This window comes from Protobothrops mucrosquamatus, unplaced genomic scaffold (genome assembly GCF_001527695.2).
Source record: "Protobothrops mucrosquamatus isolate PMUCROS unplaced genomic scaffold, P.Mucros_1.0 scaffold254, whole genome shotgun sequence".
Taxonomy (NCBI): domain Eukaryota; kingdom Metazoa; phylum Chordata; class Lepidosauria; order Squamata; family Viperidae; genus Protobothrops; species Protobothrops mucrosquamatus.
The window spans coordinates 145,964-170,107 of NW_015386602.1; the positions used below are offsets into that span (position 1 = coordinate 145,964).

The 24,144-nt window shown below is 38.8% G+C and overlaps 1 protein-coding gene across 1 annotated transcript in view; it reads left to right on the forward strand.

Annotated features, from left to right (window-relative positions):
- The window catches only part of OSTF1 (osteoclast stimulating factor 1), a 29,513-nt gene extending 7,523 nt beyond the window's left edge, over window positions 1-21,990 (forward strand). The window contains exons 2-10 of the mRNA XM_015814468.1: window positions 7,560-7,606; window positions 12,211-12,261; window positions 12,370-12,433; window positions 14,376-14,429; window positions 17,053-17,160; window positions 17,940-17,989; window positions 18,114-18,192; window positions 20,666-20,764; window positions 21,888-21,990. Of these exons, the coding sequence (XP_015669954.1) occupies window positions 7,560-7,606; window positions 12,211-12,261; window positions 12,370-12,433; window positions 14,376-14,429; window positions 17,053-17,160; window positions 17,940-17,989; window positions 18,114-18,192; window positions 20,666-20,764; window positions 21,888-21,946 (611 nt within the window). The 3' untranslated portion in view covers window positions 21,947-21,990. The remainder of the gene's footprint in view (window positions 1-7,559; window positions 7,607-12,210; window positions 12,262-12,369; window positions 12,434-14,375; window positions 14,430-17,052; window positions 17,161-17,939; window positions 17,990-18,113; window positions 18,193-20,665; window positions 20,765-21,887) is intronic.
- The last annotated feature ends 2,154 nt before the right edge of the window (window positions 21,991-24,144 follow it).

Genomic DNA, 24,144 nt, shown 5'->3' on the forward strand with positions numbered 1-24,144 from the left:
AATGAATAATTTTTATTAACACGGAGGAGATGGATTGTTTAAGTTTAGAGTTTGGAGTTAGAGATATTAATATTTGTTTACTTGTATTTGAATATTAGCCTAGGTTTGGTTTGGGAAGTCCGGGGGGTGGGGGGATGGGATATAACATTGTGTAATATCTGTGATGTATTTCTTTTTTTTTATGATAAAAACAATAAAAATTTTATATTGAAAAAAAAAATAATATTAACTTGCTGGAGGGGAAAATGAATGGAGAAAAGAAATCTTAATGCAATAATAGGAGATTTGACTCTCTTCAAATGTACCTCTTGTTTTGTTTTTGTAAGTTGTCAGGCTCTAATGGACACAGACTGTACTCTTTTATACTATTTCCGGGCAGAAAACAAAAATAAACATCCCCCACAGCATTAGGGAATTTTGTTAACACTGTCAATTAAATACAGTTAATTTGAACCTAGTCGCTGGAGGAAACTGGGGTCTCAAAATGTACAGATGCTTTTAGATTTGTATAAAACTTTTTTCTTCCAGAGTTAGAGTCCAACCTAAATCTGGTATTTTTCAAGGCACTTCATATTGGATTCCATACCACAAACAGAGCCATGATTGTCTTCTCTGTGTGCCTACTTCCTAAATATGATTCTAGAGAAGTCAGAATCAAGAAGTCAGAATTAGATCTGGGCAAACCTGCTCTTCCTTTCCCTTACAGTAGAAGAGATGTTCTCTAAATACCAAGAATTCTGATTCAGTGGCTGGTACTCGATCCAAATATGCTGAGGTGGCAGAGCTGGGAAGTGACTTGCAGACCCTCAAAGCACATAGTGGGGCTTAGGTGGATCATGATCTGGCCTCATCAAAATAAGAGCGATACAGAGGTTTCTTCTCTTTGTGGGATGGCATGAGAAGAAGGGTTTTTTCCTTCTTCTTGGCCCATACAACTCTCATCTGCTGCTCAGAAGTACAGTAGCCTCCTTCTGCCATTGGGACCTTAGCACCAATGCCCAGGCCTTTCACTAATTATGGCTTTAGGTTCTGGGTCAGCAACATGCCAATCATAAATATCTCTCTTGGAACTCTGTGCCTCACCTGCTCACTTGTTGCTTATTTATTTAGATGCTTTTAATGAAAAGGAATAGAATAGAAGAGAATCTGGCCTACATAAAAGCAGAAAGACAGCCTTGAGTATAAGCTATGTTTCTGGGACTGAGTCTGTGCTCCACCCTAGAATGTCCCAAATATTTTTCTTAGAAAATAAAAATGACCGTAGGGAGAGGTGATGGTGCCCGGTTCTCTGCTCAGAAAGAAAGAGAAGAGAAATAAGAAAAGGGAAGAGACAGCAGGTAAGAATCCATAGCATCCTTCTTCCATTGGACCAAAAGTAGGGCTTTCCAACTTGGGCTGGCACACTTATGGTTGTCTGGTTCAATTGCTACACTGTGCTCCAATTAGCTACTGTACACGACAGCAGGAATGCCTTCTAGGGGTCTACACACTGCCTGTGATGGGCACTTTTGAAAACAAGTTTGCCAATGGAACAATGAAGTGTGGGCCGGACCTGCCCATCTTATTTTCTAACATTGAAACAATGACCCCTTCTTTAACACTAAGTGAAGCCGACAAGAGTTTTGCCACTTTTCTAGCCAAGTGACAGGAAAAGAATAGTAAAACTATGGTCCTTTCCCTTTTGTCTTTCCTTCTCCTTCCTCCTGTGAATGCAAGGAAGTCTGAAGTCCAGGGGGAGGGAGGGAGGGAGAGACCCATATAAAAGATCCATCAGTAGAATCCATAGGTCTCAAAAGCTATTGGAAAGCAAAGCAGTTGGCTTGGCCTGGCACAGGTGGGCAAGTAAAAACGCAAGAGAATCTACTGCTTGTCATCTGTGGCAAATGCAGAACCCCAGGCTATCCCTATGTTGAAAGGGGAGGCAGCGATTGAAATCTAGAAAAGCATTTCATAGGCTGGCATCCTTTCCCGCCAATTTGCATGTGCAAATTCAGCAGCAGGGAGCTGCACTTGACTTACGTCCACAACTGAGTCCCAGATTTCTTTTGTTAAGCGAGACAGTTGTTAAGTGAGTTGTGCCCAATTTTATGACCTTCCTTGCCTCAGTTGTTAAATGAATCACTGCAGTTGTTAAGTTAGTAACCTGGTTGTTAAGTGAATCTGGCTTGCCCATTGACTTTGCTGGTCAAAAGGTTGTGTTGAAAGAAACGTCTTCATCGTGGTTCAGTCCAAGCTGGGAATAAACATGGCGACTGCTTTAGGAAGAAGGTTGTAGTTTATTGAAGAGGAGAGCCAGACAGAAAGATGGCTCTGGCAGAAAAGAGGGGGAAAAGGGGCTGAGCACATGTAGGGAGCCTTTTGTTTGGAATTGCTTCCTGTTCCTGTTTTGAGGCTTTGTATTTTCTGGGTCTGGGTGTGCCCTTTGGCATCTGTGGGTTAATCCTATTATGTCCTGTCTTAGACTTTGGGTGGGGTATGTAGATTTTAGGTGTCTTTGTCTTCTTAATCTTCTAGCTGGGGCTTCCAATTTTCCTGGATGGTTTACATCTGCATTTGTACAGAGCTAGTTTCTGCTTGGGGGAGGGAGACCTGGGGCTCAGAAGAAAATTGGGCATGCTTTTCTGCCTCTTTAAGATCCTTTCAGGAAATATATTTTCCTGCCCTTTTTAATATTTCCTTCTCTGGGGGGCTGACTTCCCACAGTTGCAAAAGGTGATCACGGGACCCCGGGACACCGCAACCATCATAAATACATTCCAGTTGCCAAGCACACAAATTTTGATCACATATGACCGTGGGGATGCTGCAACAGTCGTAAGTGTGAAAAATGGTCATAGGTCACTTTTTTCAGTAACCTCGAATGACCACTTAACAAATGGTTGTGAAGTCAAGGACTACCTTTATTGCAAACAGAAGTGACAAGAGTAGTATTTTAAGTACCTGAAAAAGCTTCATAACACAGTCTTCCCAAGTGTCATTTTTTAAAAATCACATCAGTTCTGCGTATTCCAACTAGGCTGCTCCATAGTGTGATCTGAGAGCATTTTGAATTGCACCCTTTGAACTCTGAATGCAGTCTTTTTTTTCCAGGAACCAGGGCTGTGCATGGCGCCCGGCTACAATGGAACAGGAATAGGACTGTGCTATTTCTGCTTCTGAAGTCTGTGCAGCAAGCACACTTAATCTGTAGAGGGAAGATACATACAAGTAGTATTAGATCAAGACACAGGAAATGATTGCGGGGTTTTTTTCTGCCCTATAGATGGAAGGCTATGTGTTGAGGGAGTAGTATGTGAAATAGAAAACTGACAACACCCCACGGGCCTTTTAAACCTGTTTCCTTTCTGTTCTTACCTAATTGGGGTTAGGATTTTTTCAAATAACATTCTCAATATTTAGCACAATGTCTGGGTTCATGTGTTTAACAAAAAATAATAGTTAATTATCATAAACAATATATTAATTAATCGCTCGATAGTCTTCTTGCTAATATACTGTATATTCAAAGCTACATAGCACATTCCTTTCTCTCTAACTCGTTTTTCTAGCCATTGATAGAAATGATCCCATGTTCTAAAATACACTGAGTCTTCTTTCTCTTTTATCTTTAAAGTCACTCTATCCATTTCTGCACACTCTAAAATTTTCTTAATTCTTCTTCAATTGGTAAATTTTCATTTTTCCAATGTTGGGCAAATACAATTCTTGCTACAGTTAGTATGTGTAAAATGAAATATATACAATCTTTCTCATAATTTGCACCTGTTATTCCTAACAAAAATAATTCTGGCTTAAAGTCTATTTGTTTTTTAGTCATTTTCTCCAGCCATAAATGTATTTTTAATCAAAATCTTTTTGCTTTAGGGTATGTCCACCAGATAAGTACCTGATCTTTGTTTGCATTTCCAACACTTATTTGAAATATTTTTAAACATTTTTGCTAATCTCAATGGTGTCATATGCCATCTGTAAAACATTTTATATAAGTTTTCTTTATATGCCACTGCTTTAGTTAGTTTAACATTTCTTTCCCATAACTTTTGCCAGTCTTCTAATTCTATATTATATCCAAAGTTCTTTGCCCATATTATCATTGTTTCTTTTACTTGTTCTTCCTCCATCTTTAAGTTTAACAGATATTTATAGAGTTTCTTAATCAACTTTTCATCTGTTTTTAACAGCATCTGGTCAAATTCTGTCTGTTCTTTATAGAATCCCATTATTTTAGCATCTTTTTTCATATCTCATTTTGATTTGCAAATATGGCCACCATGATAGATCAATACCTTGTTGTTGTAAAACTTGTCTGTATTTCAATTTTTCTTCATTGTCCAAGACAGGGCTTTTTTTCTNCTTGGAGAAAAGGTGGCGGAACTCAAACCTGGCCACGCCCTCATCAAACCCTAGGACCGCCCCTTTAGAGAACAGGAATGCAAGTAAAATTTGGGAGGGGCTATTTCCGGTGTGGGAGGGGCTATTTCCGGTGCGGCCGGCCCGGAAAAAGGTGCCGGAACGCGGTTCCGCCGCGTTCCGGCTGAAAAAAAGCCCTGGTCCAAGATATCTTTATAGGTCACAACTTTGCCGTAATTAATTAAATTTGGGGAAGCAAAAGCTTCCATTGTTGAAAGCCATCAAGGTATCTTGATGTAAATTTTTGCATTTATTTTTTCCTATTCTGAAAGAAGTGCATTTCTTACAAAGTGATTTTGAAAGAATCTATGTATTTTATTCTTCCCATGCCACAGAAAGGCATGCCAACCAATTTGTAGGTCATGCTCCTCTAGGTATAATAGTCTTTTGTCTCTAAGCATTATCCATTTAAGCTATGTTAAAATTTAAGCTATGTTAAAATAGTTGCTTGGTAGTATAACATCCAATCCAGCAGTCCAAATCCTCCACTTTTTTCGCTTCTTGTAGCATTTTCAGTCTAATTCTAGCTTTTTTTCCTTGCCAGATAAATTTCAGTATTGTTGTATTCAGTTCATCAAAAAAGGCTTTTCCCAGCTATTTTGACGCCTCCCTTCAGTCTGCCATTTTAAGGATTGCTTTAATGTTGCTACTGCAGTTGTTAATTATTTTTTATCATTTATGGCATAAAACCAAAGTATGAACTTCTGACGAAATGGAATCCGTAAAAATATCTAGGCCTGTTCTTCCCTCTACATCAGTGTTTCCCAATGCTTTTTTTCTAAAAAAAAAAAAAAAAAAAGGTGTCGAACTCAACACACGTCACACAACCCGCTTTGCCTACCCTACAGGGTTCCATCCAAAAAAGGTGCCGGAACTCCGTTTTGGACGTTCTATGACAGTGGTGGCGAACCTATGGCACGCGTGCCAGAGGCGGCACTCAGAGCCCTCTCTGTGGGCACGCGCACCATGCCCCAGAGATGGCAACCATCCCTCTTCAACTAGCTGCCCGCTAACTCGCCGAGGTCCCACATGGCTGGATGCATCCCAGCACCCATGCGCTCACTGGCCTCTGTGTGCAGGGGCCGATGGTGTCAGGCAGCAGCCCCCCGGCCCCTGCCTCACCTTGCCCTGTGACAATGGCACCCCCGCCTTGCCTCGCCTCACCCCGCAGGATGAGCCTCCTGCCCACCGCCCCACCTGCCAGAGACCCCCTGGATCTCCCCCAACCCTGCCCAGCCCCCACAGGCGTCCCTCCCCACGAGCAACATTGAGGTGATCACGCCCAGCTTGGCCACACCCACCCAATCTGCCATGACCACCACAGCCATGCCCATCCAGTGGCCCATGCCCACCTGGCACCCGGCGATAAATAAGTGGGTTTTGGGTTGCAGTTTGGGCACTCGGTCTCTAAAAGGTTCGCCATCACTGTTCTATGAGAAAAAAAGCCCTGGTGTTTCCAAACGTAACCATTTTAAGATGTGTGGACCGCAACTCTCAGAATACCTCAGCCAGCAACTTTTGAGCCCAAAAGTTCTGTTGCTAAGTGAGACAGTTGCTAAGTGAGTTTTGCCCCATTTTCATGAACTTTCTTGCCACAGTTGTTAAGTGAATTGCTGCAGTTATTAAGTTAATAACACGTTTGTTAAGTGAATCAGGCTTCCCCATTGACTTTGCTTGTCAAAAGGTTTCAAAAGGTGATCACATGATCTCAGGATACTGCAGCCATCATAAATACACGCTAGTTACCAAGCGTCTGAATTTTGATCACATGAATGTAGGGATGTTGCAATGGTCATAAGTGTGAAAAAGAGTCATAAGTCACTTTTTTCAGGGCCCCAGATTCATCAGCTACTTTGCCACAACAGAGACTTGCCATGTATGGATCTGCCACATCTCCTCATTGTGTTCAGTTGAATGATCATATTACCAATTGCAATACTTTAGTTCTAATGTATTTCTAAAATGAAAACTCATTCTTCACAAAGAGGTTTGTTTTGCTTTTTAAAACTTATAATAGAAAAGATATTTCAGGCTCTCTATTTAGCACTGGAAACATTTCCTCCTTAGAAGTTAAAAATGTGTTTAAGCATGTGTTGGTGTGCAAAGCAGGAAAGTAGCTAATTGTAATTTAATTTTAATTTCCATTGTAATAAATGGAAATAATATAATATAAATAAAAATAATATAAATGCCAACTTTGTATTATAATATGAAATAAAATATATAAAATATAAAATGCAACTAAGCTTTGGTGGCATTGATTGAGGTTTATGGAGTAGCAGTTTGGTATATTTGATGATTGCTCAAGAATGAGGTTTTATATAATGAATAAGTTATCATAAAGGGCAGAGGTGAAGAAAATGAATAAGTTGAAGAAAAGCTCTGGTGTTCCAAAACAATTGCCTATTATTCAGAAAGCTTCAGTGTTTAGTTGAAAGCACTCATAAAATTCTTCCACTGAAATAATCTCAGATCGTTTTAAAGGGCTATTTCCCCTTATATTATTTGAATCAAAAATAATTTTACCTTTGCCCAAAATTGTTTGAGAGAATATAAAAATTGATTTTGGAGGAGTAGGGGCTAATTGTTGTGATCCAATCTCTGCTGGTGATTTCCAAAACCTGTTGTCGTTTTTATGAACTTTGTACAGGAATTAACATTTTCAAGCAAAGCAAGCTATAAAGAAATGGGTTGAAAATCTGTATAAGCTCTTTTTTGCCTGGACATGCCCTTTTAAGAAATCTGTAGCAAAATCCCAAAGAAAACAGTCTATATCATTTGTGGTTCCTGTTGACATAAGCAGAAGAAAACACAGAAATAATTGGACTGTAATTTTCTTCCTCATGAGTTTTCTATGATGATGAAAGGAGTGAAAATAATAGCACATTTTACAGATTAACGCTTGATTCACACTTGTACTAGTATTTCAAGATATTTGCTGTTCTTTTTTTTCAATTTGGGACAAGAAGAAATGAAAGTCATAGGTTTCACGCAGTTTAAGACTACAAGGAAAAAGGAAGAAAATAAACATTTGAAAAAACCAACAACAGGAATCCAGACTGTCTACTTCAACTCTGTCAACTATTTGAGTTGCTTTAGGAAAAGAAGAAATGTTCTCTGGTTAATGCTTATTTCTTTCTGTATTTTAGGGCAGGTGAAAGTCTTTCGAGCCCTGTATACGTTTGAACCCAGAACAGTAAGTATATGTCTACTTTTTCAAAATATGTTAAAAAGCAAAATTTGAATATGAAGAGGTAACTTGCTCCAGACTATTTTTTTTATGAACATGAAACACTGGAAGGAGTATACTGTATGTATTTCCCCTGTGGAGATGAAATATCATCCAATTTTTATTTTTTTAGATTAAAGCTGCTGTTTGTTCATCATTCATATTTACTGAGAACTTAGTCACATGTCCTGCAGATTGTGTCTTGCCTTCTAAGTAAAAATGGATGTCGTTTGTAATTTAAAGTAGACAACTCAGCCTTTTCATTGCTAAATCATATTCTGGTATGCGGTTTAGGCCTTGATTGTGCAAATCCCGCCAACTGATCCAGTCATTCCTGAGCAAACAGTTCAAAACGGCTGAGAGAAGTATGACAGGAAGTGGCTCATGATTGCAAATGGCATTCTTAACCACTAAGAATTAAGAAAAAAAATATTTTAAAACAATGTTGTGTCCACCTCCTCCCTCTGCATTAATTTTCTGATTTTATACAAAGTTTTGAGGTATGATTTCCTCAGTGATCTTAACCTAACTGTTTTCACGATTTGAATTTTATGGTAACCTCACTGAAACTTTGCAATGGTGAATGGTATGTTAATGTTTTAAATCAACCAATTTCTGTAATTTGACAGTTCAGTCTGCTATTGTGCTAAGTTACATCCTGTCTTGGAACTGGTTTTTCACAATGTTTTTCCCAATGTCTATCTTTACTCAGTGTCTTTGGCCTTAACCCGTGACATTTAGAAATCTGGAATTTAGAGGATTATGAAAGAATCTAAGCCTCATCGCTCACTTTTGATGCACCTTAGGGCAGGGGTGTCAAACTCGCCATGTGACGTGTCGTGACGTATTGCAACTTTTTTCCATTGCCGGCAATGGGGTGGGCATGGTTTCACCATGACGCATCCAGCCCGCGGGCCAACAGTTTGACACCCCTACCTTAGGGAGACCAGGAATAGATTAGCTTCTGCTTGTTTGCTCCGATCAATTACAGTAAAGTATTGGGATGAAAGACACAACTCTTGCTTGCAAGATGTTTTGTTCTTTTATTACAGTGTCTTGTACACATTTTCTGAGCCCTTGTTCTGCCTTGGATAAATTGTAGAGGTAATATTCTCTTAGCTGTTATTCCATCATTTCATCTCAGCAGGGCCAGCATTTAGCTGATACTGTCTGGAACTGGAGGCTAAGTAGTATTAGGCTTGATTAGTACTTGGATGGGGGCCTCTGAATAATACCAGGGCTGAAATTATACCAGGAATAAAGCTAAAAATTGGACCATTTCATCAAAATTACAGCTTGGGCATTGCAACATTCCTTATTTCTATGTGACATCAGAACACCCATACAAAAGGAACAGAATTTGCAGCATGAGAGCATAATTGTTTTATTTTATTTTTCTCTGCTGTTTTCTCTGATGGATACCTGTGACAAAAGTATCTTTGCTGATTCTGGGTGTCAGGTTTGGCCCAAAAGATATTTTGTAAGATTGGTGGAATAAGCAAATAGGCAGAAATAATAATAATAATAGTAATAGTAATAGTAATAGTAGTTGGAAGGGACCTTGGAGGTCATCTAGTCCAACTTCCTGCTCAGGCAAGAAACCCTATACCATTTCAGACAAATGGCTGTCCAGTCTCTTCTTAAAAACTTCCACTGTTGGAGAATTCACAACTTAGAGAGGCAGGTTATTCCACTGGTTAATTGTTCTCACTGTCAGGAAATTTCTCCTTAGTTCTAGATTGCTTCTCTCTTTGATTAGTTTCCATCTGATTCAGTAATCTGGTATTAGCACACAGAGCTTCCTTGTTTTGTCTAAGCTCTTGAAGGAGAACTGCAAAACCAATAAGTATTTTTGACCCCTCTCTCACTACAAAACCAGGGAACTAGGAACTAGTCTGGGAGTGGGAAAATACTGTTCCTCTTTGGCCCTATAAATCCCATTGCTATGTATCTAAAATGCAAGAGACTCACAGATATATCTATACCGCAACAGACTCCAAATAGTATTGGAGAGCCATTAGTCACTTCTGTTATGTCATTATATGGCACTGTGGGGTTTCTTACTCGCTGTATGTGAATGATGGTCGAGAGGGGGATGGGGAAAGAATGGCTAGGGATGGCTCAAAGGCAGACTGAGAATGTACTTGGCAGCCCAGCTTTCAAAATGTTTTTATTCAGATGGATATGAGAGTTGCAGACTGATTAGCACATGACACAAGTCTGTGGCTTCTTATTCTGATTACAACAGCAGTGCATATGTTCGATCCCTTACTTATGCATACTTTCCCAGCTCTAGAATAACTGAGTTGGGAAGGACCTTGGAGGTCTTCTAGTCCAACCTCCTGCTCAAGCAGGAGGCCCTATACATTCTGGATGAAGGGCTGTCTAATCTCTTCTTGAAAACGTCCAGTGTTGGAACACCCACAACTCCTGGAGGCAAGTCGTTCCATTGATTAATTGTTCTAACTGTCAGGAAATTCCTCCTTAGTTCTAGGTTGAATCTCTCCTTGATTAGTTTCCATCCATTTCTTCTTGACCTGCCTTCAGGTGCTTAGAAAAATAGTTTGATCCCTTCTTCCTTGTGATAGACCCTTAGATATTGGAACACTGCTATCATATCACCCCCAGTCCTTCTTTTCATTAAGCTAGACATACCCAATTCCTGCAACCATTAATTTTATGCTTTTGCTCCAATCCCCTAATCATCTTTGTTGCTCTTCTCTGCACTCTTTCGAGAGGCTCAATATCTGGTGACCAAAACTGGATGCAGTATTCCAAGTGTGGTCTTACCAGTGTAGTATAAAGTGGTACTAGCACTTTACATTACTTTCTTCCTATGGGTTGCTCTTAGCTGTGCAGCAAAATCCGCCTCATTAGCATCATTCTTGTACTTGGTTGCAGTTTCAACACAATGACACAGCCATTCTTCAGCATCTATAGATCAGTAAAAATAAGGAGCATTTGCTATTTCATTTTAATTCATAGGAAGTTTTACTCTTCTGTTGTACTGTATTTTTTCCATCAATAATCAGTAGATGGCAGCAGGGGACAACAAAACTCTCATTTTCTTACTGTATCCTAAGTGGAAGGACAGTAATTACATTATGAGTACAACTATTATCTTGCCTCAATATGTGGAATGTGTGGGCATGTATGTGTTTCTAGAAATATGAGATTGGATTAGGTACATGTCAAGAACCAGGAAAATCAGGAGATCAGGCAGTTCAAATGTTTGTAAAGATTTATTGTAAGCTTGATCTGTACGAGAATCTGAACTACTAACAGTCAAGGGAAATTAGTGGGAGTTAAGAATAGAAGGAATTCAAAGTGGGCTGGACTTAGATCTCTTGTGGTCACGAAGGGAATCATGACTGATGATGCATTTGACCCCTCCCCCGGGCCCAGCCTGGTTATCTCCTACGGCAGAGGTACCCAACCTTTTGGGCACCAGGGACTGGTTCTGTGGAGAAAGGTTGTTCCACAGACCGGAGGGGACGTGGTTTTGTGTGCTACCTGCATCCCACGGAAGGGTTTTGTTTGTTTGTGTGGACCAGTACCTGGCATGCCACGGCCTGGTACTGGTCCACGGACCGGGGGTTGGGTATATAGGCATTGAGTGGACATGGGTGTGCATATTTGGAATCAAAGGGCAAGTAGGCTTTTACAATTATTTTGTTTTTTTATTGTACATCTCTATGAGTTCATGTGAAATGGAGCAATACATTAAAAATTAATACAATAAAATAAAATAACACCACTCTGGGTTTAATGAAAAGAAGGGCTCGGGGTGACTTTTATTGCAGTATTCCAATATCTAAAGGGCTGCCTCAAAAAAGAAGGGGTCAACCTATTCTCCAAAATACTTGAGGGCAGAACAAGAAGCAATGAATAGAAAATGGCCTAGAATTAAGGAGAAATTTCCTGACAATGGAATCAATTAATCAGTGGAACAGCTTGCCTTCAGAAGCTAAGGGTGCTCCATCACTGGAGAGAAGACATAAGACAACCATTTGCCTAAAATAGTACTGGGTGTCCCGCTTGAGCAGAGGGTTGGACTGGAAGACCTCCAAAGTCCCTCCCAACTCTTGTATTTTGTACTTCTGTTAAATCTGTCTTGTAACTAGGAGGGGGGGTAACATTTTAGAATGGACCTGTATCTCAACAACTGGGTGGTTTCTTTTTTCCCCAGCCAAATCTAAGCTTTTTTGGAATTCAGTATTTCATTTGCTGGCTTGTCTCCCACTACCTCACCCAATATAATTTAGTTCTATTTAGCTTTCAGTAATCCTACTGAGAGGGAAAAAAGTTAAGTCCCAAGCACTTTTGCACAATTTCTTTCCAGGAAAAAAGCCAAAAAGGATGTACCAGCTGGCAGATGGGTTGCAGGGACAGGGCTTAATCATACAAGCCACAGAATCTCTTAACCATGCTTGCTATGATGCACAAATGCAATTTTTGATTTGGGATGCAAGGATTGGAATTGAAGTTGTCACTCAAATAAGATCACTCAAAAGCTTTTCAATGTAGTTTAAGTCAGTTCTTTAACTAATGCAATTTATTTATTGCTCCAGCCAGATGAACTGTATTTTGAAGAAGGAGACATTATCTACATTTCTGATATGGTGAGTTGATAAACAAAGCTACTAAACCACTCTCTCCTTAAGAGAATAAAATGGCTATTGAACTGCCAGTTGCCTTTTTCAGCACTGCTTTCTTTCTTTTTCCTCCAGAGTGACACAAATTGGTGGAAAGGAACCTGTAAAGGAAGAACTGGACTAATCCCCAGCAACTATGGTAATTTCGTGAATTGTGTTCCAAGAGATAGTTGGGAAGCAAAATAAAAATAATGATCCTTTAACACCATCAGACAACAACATCTGCCTATCCCAGGTCCTTGGGAAGGATCCAATAGGTGAATAAAAGTGCCAAATTCAGTCTAAACATCTGGCTAGCCTTAAAAATAATAATGTGCTTTTCAGGTACATCTGTGAGTAGAATTAAAACTGAGATTCTGAACAATAAGATACATTAAGAACATTACACTCTTTTGGCCAGGTTTCTTGGCCTTTGCTTTGCTTAGCTTATTCCTTGAATTTAGATTATTGAACTTTTTTATAGTTCAACCATTTATCTTTAGAAAATTTGTTTTCTGATGGTAGTAACCATTTTATCATGGCGCCCTTGACTGTCTCAACATTATAGAAATCCCTGCTATAATCTCAAAGTCTTGTTAAGGATGTCCTCTGCGATATTAAAAGTCAAGATTCACAATCAGAGCAGAAAGGGGACCTGTTGAAAAGTTGAATACAGAAGAGACATTTTGTTTGGAGATTATCAGTCTCAAAAAGCATGTACACATGCTTAAGTTCTGAACCCATTAACAGAGCTTCTCAAAGGAGGCCTGGTGAACTGTAGCTCTGAATGAGAATTTCTGAGAAATCAAAGATTCCTGACTGTTCACAGCCCATTGAATCTTTTGGCCGAGATCCAAATGTTAGATGATGAATTCTGCTTGTGCCGCAAAGATACTCATATTTTTCTTATTCTCAGCAGCTACAAACCATCTCCGAGATCAGGGGTCTTCAAACATGGCCCTTTTATGACTTGTGGACTTCAACTCCCAGAATTTCTCAGCAAGGCACACTCACTGAGGAATTCTGGGAGTTGAAGTCCACAAGTCATAAAAGGGCCAAGTTTGAAGACTCCTGTCCTAGATTCAGAATCAAGCTCAGAAACAAACTTGGACAGATTATGAAGAGTTGCTTCAAGAATGATTCTGTTGTGTCATTCACAATATCCAAGCTCTCTTTGTTGATTTGACTCTTGAAACTATCATAATTAAGCAAGTTTGAGTAAAGGATGCTTCTTGACTCATACCAGCATTAAATTATAATATGATATTGTTTCTTACTAGAAACAGTTTGAGAATTCTCACTTGAAATGCTTTAATCTTCAAACTGTTCTTACTTATAGGAACTTAGAAAGTAGGACCTGTTATTACCAGCACTCTAGATCTTGAAAGCTTTCTGTGTGGCAGTCCTTTAGGTCGGGGGCCCTCAACCTTGGCAACTTTAAGAGTTGTGGACTTCAACTCCCAGAATTCCTCAGCCAGCATGGCTGGCGGGAGAATTCTGGGAGTTGAAGTTCACGGGTCTTAAAATTGCCATGGTTGGGAAGCCCTGACATAGACCATTAGTTCAAAGGAAGCTCTGCACACCTGTTTTAAATACAAATGTATTCACTTTTATTGCAGTATACTACAATCACTGGGGTTTTTTTAATCAAAATTTTTTTAACTGTATGTCAGACTATGTAGAGATGACAGTACAGTTGTGTATATGTGTTTATCTTTTTAATTTATCATAACGAATATTATGTTCATAGATAAATCAAAAAGCTACAGACCAGAATTTTCTGTATGCACATGAACATGTCATATTATACCCAAGGTTTTAAGTTGGACCTTCCCAGTTTTTTTCAATAGCATGGGTGCTTTGGGTGTGCAGTTCCACTGCAGGTATAGTTCATTTTTCTCGCATTGAAGTGAATAGTTTTTGCATACAAGGAACTCCATTAAAGATTTCCAAATTCAGTGGAGCTTTGGGACATAACGGCAGAAGTTTCAAGTTTATTGATGGACTTTAAAATATATTAGTGCTATTGTCTTCAGCCCATTAAGAGACAGATGAATACAACTGGCTACATTGGCATGTATTTTTTTTTCTTTTTGTTTTAGTGGCTGAACAAGCAGAATCCATTGACAATCCATTACATGAAGCTGCCAAGAGAGGTAGGTGTAGGGTCAATATTGACCAAGGACTTCATCTGGTCTCTTTTCATTGATTTCTGGGCTGAAGTAGATCAATTTGTAAGGGTTTATTAAAAGCACACATTTTGTTGGTGAGCTTCCTCTTAACAACAGAGGTTTTTGATTCTTTCTTTCCAGCTGCTTTAGCGGGGGACTGACTTGAAACAAATGTGTGCATTTCCCCCCCTATAATTTACACTGCCCTAGCAGTTAAGACCCTGGGCTTGTTGACCAGAAGATGGGCAGTTCAAAACCCAAGTACCATGTGATGGGGTGAGCTCCCATTCCGGCCCCACATCCTGTCAACCTAGCAGTTCAAAAGCATGCAAGTAGATACTTGCTTAAATGGACTCCAGAAGATGGTAGAGGACAGGAAGACCTGGAGGAATGTTGTCCATGGGGTCGCAATGGGTCGGACATGACTTCACAACTAACAACAACAACAAGATAAATAGGTACCACTTCAGTGGGAAGATAACGGTGTTCCGTGCACCTCGGCATTCAGTCATGCCGACCACATGACCATGGAAGCATCTTCAGACAACACTGGCTCCCTCAACTAGGAAACAGAGATGACATTGGACACAACTGGACAGGGGAAACCTGTATGAGAATGAGAAGTGTCTAATGTGAGAGATGGAAGAGAGATCGGATTATCTAAGTTACTGTAATCCTTTTCTGTGTTCAAAAGAAAAATGACCAAGCTTTTTCTCCCCCCCCCCTTCTTTGTTACTTCTGTCTTTTGGGGCAGATAATTTGGCTCCCATGTTTATGATGCACCTTTGTCCAACCCTGATGCTGTCCAGCTGTGTGGAACTATAACTTCTTTCATCAGCATCTGGAAATATATCCCGGATTGGAGGCTTTCGTCCAAATGACCAAAAAGCAGTGTCATGCATCACAGCTCATTTTCCACTCCTCTTGTACATGCACATGACATCAGGATGCACTTACCAAAGGGGTGATTCTTGGGTTGCTTTGTTGCAATGCAGCTTTGGTTGATGGATATACATATCCATTCCAGAGATGTCTTTTTTATCCTACTAGAGTCAAAAGGTTAGGGGAATATATTCTCTAGCTTTATTTTACCCAATTAACTTTATTTTTCTGTTTTTATTAGCATATCGATTGAAACAAGTACTATTCTGATATTATCGTATGGTATTGACTAATTCATTATTTTCACGAATTGATATAGTAACTGATGTGATATAATAGAATTTGCCTTAATAGGTTTTTAGCATGAACACCCACACACCTGATAAAAATAAACTAGTGAGACAAAATAGGGACTCTCCTAGGTATTGCATTTGTTTAAAGATCTTGTGAATGGAATTAATTTGAAAGTGCCAATATGTCAGTTTTATTTGGAATATGCTCTAAGAAACTTATTTCCAGATACATTTATAGAGATGTTGATTAATACTGTAGTCCAGGGATAGGCAACCTTGGCTCTTTTATGACTCGTGGACTTCAACTCCCAGAATTCCTGAGCCAGTCCAGGAGTCATAAAAGAGCCAAGGTTGTAGTCCAACAGTTTATTCAACGACTTTTCGAAAGTTACAGCAGCAGTGAAAAAAGTAATTTATGGCCGTTTTTTACCCTTATGATTGTTGGCAGCATCCCCATGGTCATTGATCAAAATTCAGATGCTTGGCAACTGACTCATTATTTATGCTGGTTGCAGTGTCCTGGGCTTGTGTGTGATAAACTTTTGCAACCTTCTGACAAGCAAGTCAATAGGGAAACCAGATTCACTTAACAGCCGTGCTACTAATTTAACAATGGCGGAAATTCACATAACAACTGTGGCAAGAAAAGTCATAAAATGGGACAAATTTCACTTAGCAACTTTCTTACTTAGCAACAGAAATTTAAGGCTCAATTGCAGTCATAAGTCGAGGACTAACTGTATATCCATCTCATACCTCAATCCATTTCATCTGTTGGAAGATGCAGGGATTGTCTTGCGAGGTCTGTCATCAATGGCAATGTCCTTTTGCCATGAAGTAATCCCCAATTGATAGGTAGTCTGGACTTGGGAGGCATATCACAAATGCTACTTTTTTCCATGACATACACAATGATGTATCTTAACTATGTATGGTTTAGTCACTGGTTTCAGTAAGCTAGAAAAATGCCCTCATTTTTTGCCCTGCTGATAGGTGCTGGAAGGCTATGATTTTTCCCCAACTGACTTCTCCATTAGCATTATTTTCCCCAACTGACTTCTCCATTAGCATTATTCAATCCATTCAGTATTCTGTTGATTATATGGACAATTCATATATATATAGGTTCCATCAGATAAATTCTTTTGTTTTCAAGCACAAAATACTTAACATTTTATCTACGTGATTTATAGTATGTCCTCCTTTTATGCCCAAAAATATAATTATCATCCTTCTAGAAGAGTGTGTGTGTGTGTGTATGTATATACATGGGCGTGCTTGTGTGGATAGATAAGCGATAGAGAGGGAGAGAGAGAAATTAAATGGATTGCTATATATATTTATAAATGGATAGATGTAGTCTCCAACTGGTTTTCTGCCAGTTTCCGGATATATTATGTTTAATGTTTAATACATATTTTCTTCTTTTTCAGGAAACTTGAGCTGGTTGAGAGAATGTTTGGATAACAAAGTTGGTGTCAATGGCTTAGATAAAGCTGGAAGCACTGCCTTGTATTGGGCATCTCATGGTGGACACAAAGGTAGAGAAATTATTTCAAACCTAATTGTTTTTTTAAACATTAAAGCCAATCTCATCCTTCATTTTGCAAAAATAAAAAAACAGTTTCACACCCATTTTGTTTCTACTTACATATGTATTTTTATCTCTTACATATTTTAAAAAAATATTTATCTATTCACTATCTCAGGGGTAGGCAACCTTGGCTCTTTTAGGACTCATGGACTTCAACTCCCAGAATTCCTGAGCCAGCATGGCTCTGCTTGGAAACCTCTCCCTTTCCCCTCAGCATGGCTGGCTCAGGAATTCTGGGAGTTGAAGTCCACAAGTCATAAAAGAGCCAAGGTTGCCTACCCCTGTACTATCTCATGCCATTTTCAATTTTATGCATAGAATTTACTTTAATAAATATACCATAGATAAAAAGATAGAAGAAGGGAGGGAGGGAGGGAGACATTTTTAATGTAAATTATACCCACACATTTGGGTGTCTGTTTTGACTGCATTACAAAATTTAGAGAAATGAAAAATGTTGTTCACATATTGAATTGGGAAGCACAATTTGACTTTCTTTCCCTTTAAAATATATATGTGTATATATATATTAATTAAATCAAAGGATGATCTTCCTAGACATTTCATTTATTGTGTTAGTGACTCCAGTTTTTATCAGAGCCTTTTCCAGTTAATTTTCTCAAATCTAAAAATAAGAAAATGGGCCTTTTTGCTGATTAATTCAAAGTCTTGGCTTTCCTAATTTCTCATGAAGTTTTCCATTTTTTTTTCTTCATTTTGGTGTAGACATCGTGGAAGTGTTATTGACACAGCCAAAGGTAGAACTAAACCAACAGGTAGGGAATGATACACTGAGTGACGTTCAAGAACTGCTTTGCAGTGATGTAGTAGGTTACAATTGAAATGATCAAAACTGTTCCTTTCTAACCTTTAAGGTTAGTTTTGCTCTTTTTTTCACAGAATAAACTGGGAGACACAGCTCTGCATGCTGCTGCATGGAAAGGTTATGAAGATATCGTAGAAATTTTGCTGGGAAAAGGTACTGTGTTTCTCAACATACCCAAATTTGGGGTTAAATGTCTCTGTTTACCAAGAAATTTGTGTTCTTAAAATACAAGCTCTGTTCTCTCTTGACCCACAGCAATTCAACATTCAGAATAATGAATCTTAATTGTGTGTTATATCCAAATGAGAGAAACTGTTAATTTTCATAACAAGCTAACATATCAACCCAGGGTTTAAAAGATCATCTCTACTGTTCTAAAAGAAAAGTCTTTGTTGGTTTTTACCAAAGAAGAAGATTATCAAAAGTGGTTTATATGGCCACCAATTTGGAAGGACTCAACTTTAGCACAAGAATCACATATGGTTTTATTAAACCAAGATATGTACATAGTATACAGCTTTCTGCAATTGTATTAAATATCAGCACACACTTTATACAGTTGAGTAACCATATTTCCCCCACATTTTGAGAAAAATTCTCAATAAGACAGAAACTTATTCCTGAAGATTCCTAACATCAACTAGCAAAGAAATATGCATGGATAGAAATCCTCAGTGAAACCTGAAATTAATGTCAGATATTGCTTTGGTCCTTTAGAACAGAGGTCCCCAACCTTTTGGGCAACAGGGACCAGTTCCGTGGAGAGAGGTTTTTCCGTGGACTGGAGGGGGCATGGTTTTGTATGCTGCCTGCATCCCGCGGATGGGGCTTTGCTTGTTTGAGCAGACCGGTTGCTGGCATGCCGTGGTCCATGGACTGTGGGGTTGGGGACCCCTGCTTTAGAACATCATTGTAAAATTAAGACCAAACTTTGTGTATCTCACAGTATCTGCTAGCAGGAAGTTGACTTGAAACAGTTACTTAGAAGGCCACATCTATAAAGGTACAGAATCAGACAAGAGTGCTGCTGTAAAGTTGCTTCATTCTGGTTTGACAGTCTGAAGCTTGCAGATGGCTATGGCATGTTGCAGTTCTCCTGCAGCCATCCAAATCTGTTTGCCTAATTCTTAATAATTTAAAAATGTTGTGAAGAAGCACAGGATATTCTGCATTTACATTTCAAAAGTTTGAGCGTGAAATTATGCCATTGTTATTAAGGCTTATTTTACACCCGGGTTAAACTTTAGTTCCCTCATTTTGGAACTATCCATATTTTGCAATTTTATAATGTTGTTTTACACTTTAATCTTAAATTATTCAGTTTCTAATGTTTGATTGTATTGATTAAATTGTACCCTCCTGGAGCCCCTCTGTGAGGGGGATGAGAGGCTAAAAAGTTTGATTGATAGATAAACAAACAAACAAACAAACAAATTGATTTTCCTAATTTTGGCTTAGCGTCTTTTGAGAACGCAGTCATTATGAGTTTGTAAACCATGGTTTATAATTACCAGGCTGCATGAACCCAGCCGCTTGTGATTTATTCAACAGATTGCAGTAAATCCAAATGCTTTGCAAAGTGAGGGATCCTGCCTGAGTTTCAGAAACACGGGTTGGTATCTAGGTAAAACAATCCTTCTCAGCATTTCATCTGATCCTTATAATTCCCCAGCCAGCCCTTGGGGAGTTGAGGTTCACAGGCCTTAAAGCTGCCCTGGTTGGACTCCCCTCCTTTAGACCTTCGATACATTGTGTGTATATAAATAAGGATCAGATAAAATGCTGTGAAGGATTGTTTTACCTAGGTACCAATCTATGATTTTGAAACTCAGGCAGGATCCCTCACTCTGCAAAACATTTGGATTTACTGCAGTCTATCGAATAAATCACAAGTGGCTGAGTTCATGCAGCCTGATAATTATAAACCATGGTTTACAAACCCATAGTGACTGGGTTCTCACAAGACGCTAAGCCAAAATTAGGGAAATCAATTTGTTTGTTTGTTTGTTTATCTATCAATCAAACTTTTTAGCCTCTCATCTCCCTCACAGAGGGGCTCTAGGAGGGTACAATTTAATCAGTACAATCAAACATTGGAAACTGAATAATTTAAGATTAAAATGTAAAAATGTAAAACAACATTATAAAATTGCAAAAGATGGAGAGTTCGAAAATGAGGGAATTAAGAGTTGTGAGGGCGGAGTTTCCAATGGGGCCAACCATTCCCAGGGCTGTGTGGGCCTCTGTGTTCCCCATGCAAGGCCACACAGCCTAGTTATGGTTTAACGTAATGTAACGCAACGCAACGCAACGCAACGCAACATAACATAACATAACATAACATAACATAACATAACATAACATAACATAACATAACATAACTGACACCAGTCCAAGTCTGAACTTAAGTTAAAGAGTAAAAATATTATCAGTCATGCTTCTTTATTGACTCAGAGAGGTCTCTTTCTATAATACCTTTTCATTTCTTTGATGACAGCCCTACTTACCTCAGATCTGATAGGAAACTGGTTCAGTTTTTAGATAAGAATCAAAAATAAGATAAGAGGAATTTTGTTTCTCTGTCCAAACTGAGGACAGTGTTGTCTTGTTTTCTATTTTCATCAAGGTGCCAGAACAGACTTAAGAAACAATGAGAAAAAACTGGCTTTGGACATGGCTACCAACGCTGCCTGTGCTTCCTTGCTTAAAAAGAAACAAGGACAAGGTAAGATTTAACCTTTTTTTACACTTACGGCTCTCCCAGGACAATTGAACTGCTCCAAGCAATTGAAGGCTTCAGTAGGTAGCGGCTATCCCAAGAGAAAATACACTAAATTTATACTCTTAACTAGGGGTAGCATATTGTGGGAATACCCGATTCCAGTCAGTAATCGAATAGGAAATAACTAGTCTTGCCCCAAAAGACCCTGACATTTGAAGTGGGAGTTAAATTACCTTCCCTCAATCAGGGTCATCATGTGAACCCCAAACCAGTGAACTCTTAGGCAGTTTCCAAACTCCACTCAATCTATTATCTACCCAAGAAGACCTGGAGACAATGAGAAGCCTCTCCATTACATCCCTCACTACTCAAACCTACACAACACAGAGTCCAATTTCCAAACACAGATGGTTATAACTGCTATTTTCCTGGACATGGGGAAAGGGCCAACAACATAACAACAGAATGTAAATAATGTCAACGGCACAGAGGCTCAAGCAGGATCGGAGAAAGCAAGTGATGGTACTTCATTCCCCAAAATGTAAACTTTTGACTGGTGTGGGTGATTGTGATTGTGTGCTACAACTACTGCCAAGAAGGTATGATTGGGTTAATGGCTGTTCTGTGAATACAGGAATAGTTCATCTTTCTTTTCCCCCCCCCTCAAAAATATATGAAATGCTCTGAGGAGGAAAAAGGTGTACAACCTGTAAAAGCCTTGATAGACTTAATGCCAACTCTTCATTCATTCATTCATTCATTCATTCATTCATTCATTCATTCATTCATTCATTCATTCATTCATTCATTTTATATAGCTGCTCATCTCAAGTACATAATTCTGAGTGGATTGCAATTAAAAACAAGACAAAAAACCCAGAATACAATATCAAAACATATAGAAAGCTTTTAAAACCATATAAAAATATATAACATAATCTTCAAGTAAAGTATTAAAAACAAGCAGGGAGAATGCTTGAAATATAATTATTCTAAGAATATAGAGTTGTATTTGAAATGTGAAAAATGTAGTTTAACCAGAAGTTGGAATAAAGGGAGATACATTCTAAAATGATCGGCCTAGCTGAAAACTGACCATTTTATATTTGTTTCCTTTTTTTTATAGACATAATGCGAACATTAAGCAACGCAGAAGACTATCTTGATGATGAAGACTCTGACTAAATTGCCTTAATTTTGCCTTGAAAATCGATAGCTTCTTTTTTATCTTTCTCAGATTCTTTCCCTCTGCTGTGACAAAATATTTTTTACTCACAATATGTGCTACTATAATTTAAGTTTGGGGAGACGTTCCTTATAAAAAAAAGCTCTCTCCTATTAAGGCTATAAATTCCCTAATTATTTTTTAAATTATTTGTCTAGAAGAGGGCTATATTGAAATAGGCTTCCTTTGTTAAATAACAGGTACAGCATTTAGAGATGTCAGCCATTTGGGTGGCGAATATACAGTATATTCATCTTAAATTATGCCTGACATGTTTTGGGCTATTTTATGGAGGAAAAATCTCAGGAACTTGGATTCTCCACAGAACATTTTTACCATTACCCCTTCTCCTCCCTCTTCCCCTTTCATATATATATTTACAGGTAGTCTCTCATTAAGTGATCTACTTTGTGCTAGAACTCCTAATGGCAGGTTACATAACGAAAATTTGGGCCAGGGAGCTAAAATGACTCCTTTAATGTTTCCCTTGAGAACTGGCTGTGATTGCAATTACTGTAAGTTCATTCACATGGCACCAAAAATAGAAGTTTAGCACCAGATGAGACAGGGAGAGAATAATCTTGGGGGGAAAGAGAGAAAATGAAAGAAAGATTGTTTGGTCAGCTAAAATACAGCCATTTTGCCTTGATAGTTGTTCACAGCAGTCTTTTGCAGTTTAATACCCTCTTCGACAGGAGTGTCCAACCTTGGCAACTTTTAGACCTATTGGACGGCAACTCCCAGAATTCCTCAGCCGGCCATGTAATTCTGTGAGTTGAAGTCCACAGGTCTTAAAGTTGCCAAAATTGAACACCCCTGCTCTAGGGGTCTTGTTAATACAATTGGATATGTAGAAGCTGCCTTAGAGGGTAAAAGGAGGCTTTATTCTGTATTCTACAATGGAAGAACTGTATGGAGAATCTGATCCTAGAGACAAGGAATGTATGTTTAAGCTGAAACCTGTCCTCCATAATAGTAATTTTGGAGATGAAAAGAGGCTGAGCACACTCTTTCTCTCTAATTTGTATATGTGAGATATTTTCCCAATGGTTCATTTTCTTGTCCCTGTATTTCACAGAATTGCTGCCCTATGTATGTATGTATGTATGTATGTATGCATGTTGATGTGCTTGTGTGTGTCCAAGTCCTAAATTTTAAGTGGAGGGAAAACGAGGTAAAATATCCTCAGTTGCCTTGCTTTATGGCTTTATGAGGTAATAAGCCAAGAAATATGGCATCTATCCAACTGAATACATGCAGAATCCTGTTAGTTTATCTGTACCATTTCCACCAGCTGTTGAGCAAACAATGGAATAGTATAATTCTGTTAAGTCTCGTCTTCTGTTTCACCTGAACGTCTGGTTGAAGTTGTTGCTACAGACGAATCCAGCATTTGGATTAAGAGAGATATAATAGGCCAATCCATTTCTGCCCTTATTATATCTGTAGATTATAACATAGACAGGGCAGTAAATCATTTTTCCTAAAGGGTTCCTGGCTGGAATAATGGGAGTTGCATTGAAACATATCTGGAGTATATAATATTGGGACCAGCTGCACTAGTATTTATACTAGAATTCATTCACTGAGGACCATGGTACATAACCTGTTTGTACAGGTTGCCCACTTAATTTGGGGGAAATTTACCCAGAGATACACGTTATTCTGCTGTAATTTGGAAGATATTTGTGGTTGTGTCTGTAACAGGATGTTGATGACTCTTTTTGCCATATGCTCTTAACTTTCCTGTTTCTTTTCACCTTTAAAGTATTTCATTTCAGAACGGCTATGTTTCTGAACTCATGTGATGTAAAAAAGCCTATGAACCAAAAGTATCTTCAGAAAAAGATGCAGTATGAATAAATATTTTTAAATGCTTTGAAACTTCATTGTAGTTCTTCCTAGACCAGGGATGGCTAACCTTTTAGAGACCGAGTGCCCAAACTGCAACCCAAAACCCACTTATGCATCATCGGGTACTGGGTGGGTGTGGCCCATTGGGTAGGTGTGGCCCATTGGGTGGGCGTGGCTGCGGCGGTAACAGCAGATTGGGTGGGACTAAAAAATTCAATCAATCAATTCCAACTTTGCAAGATCTTTTTTTTCCCCGCGAGAAGTTGAAATTGATTGATTGATTGAACCTTTTTTTTTGTACACG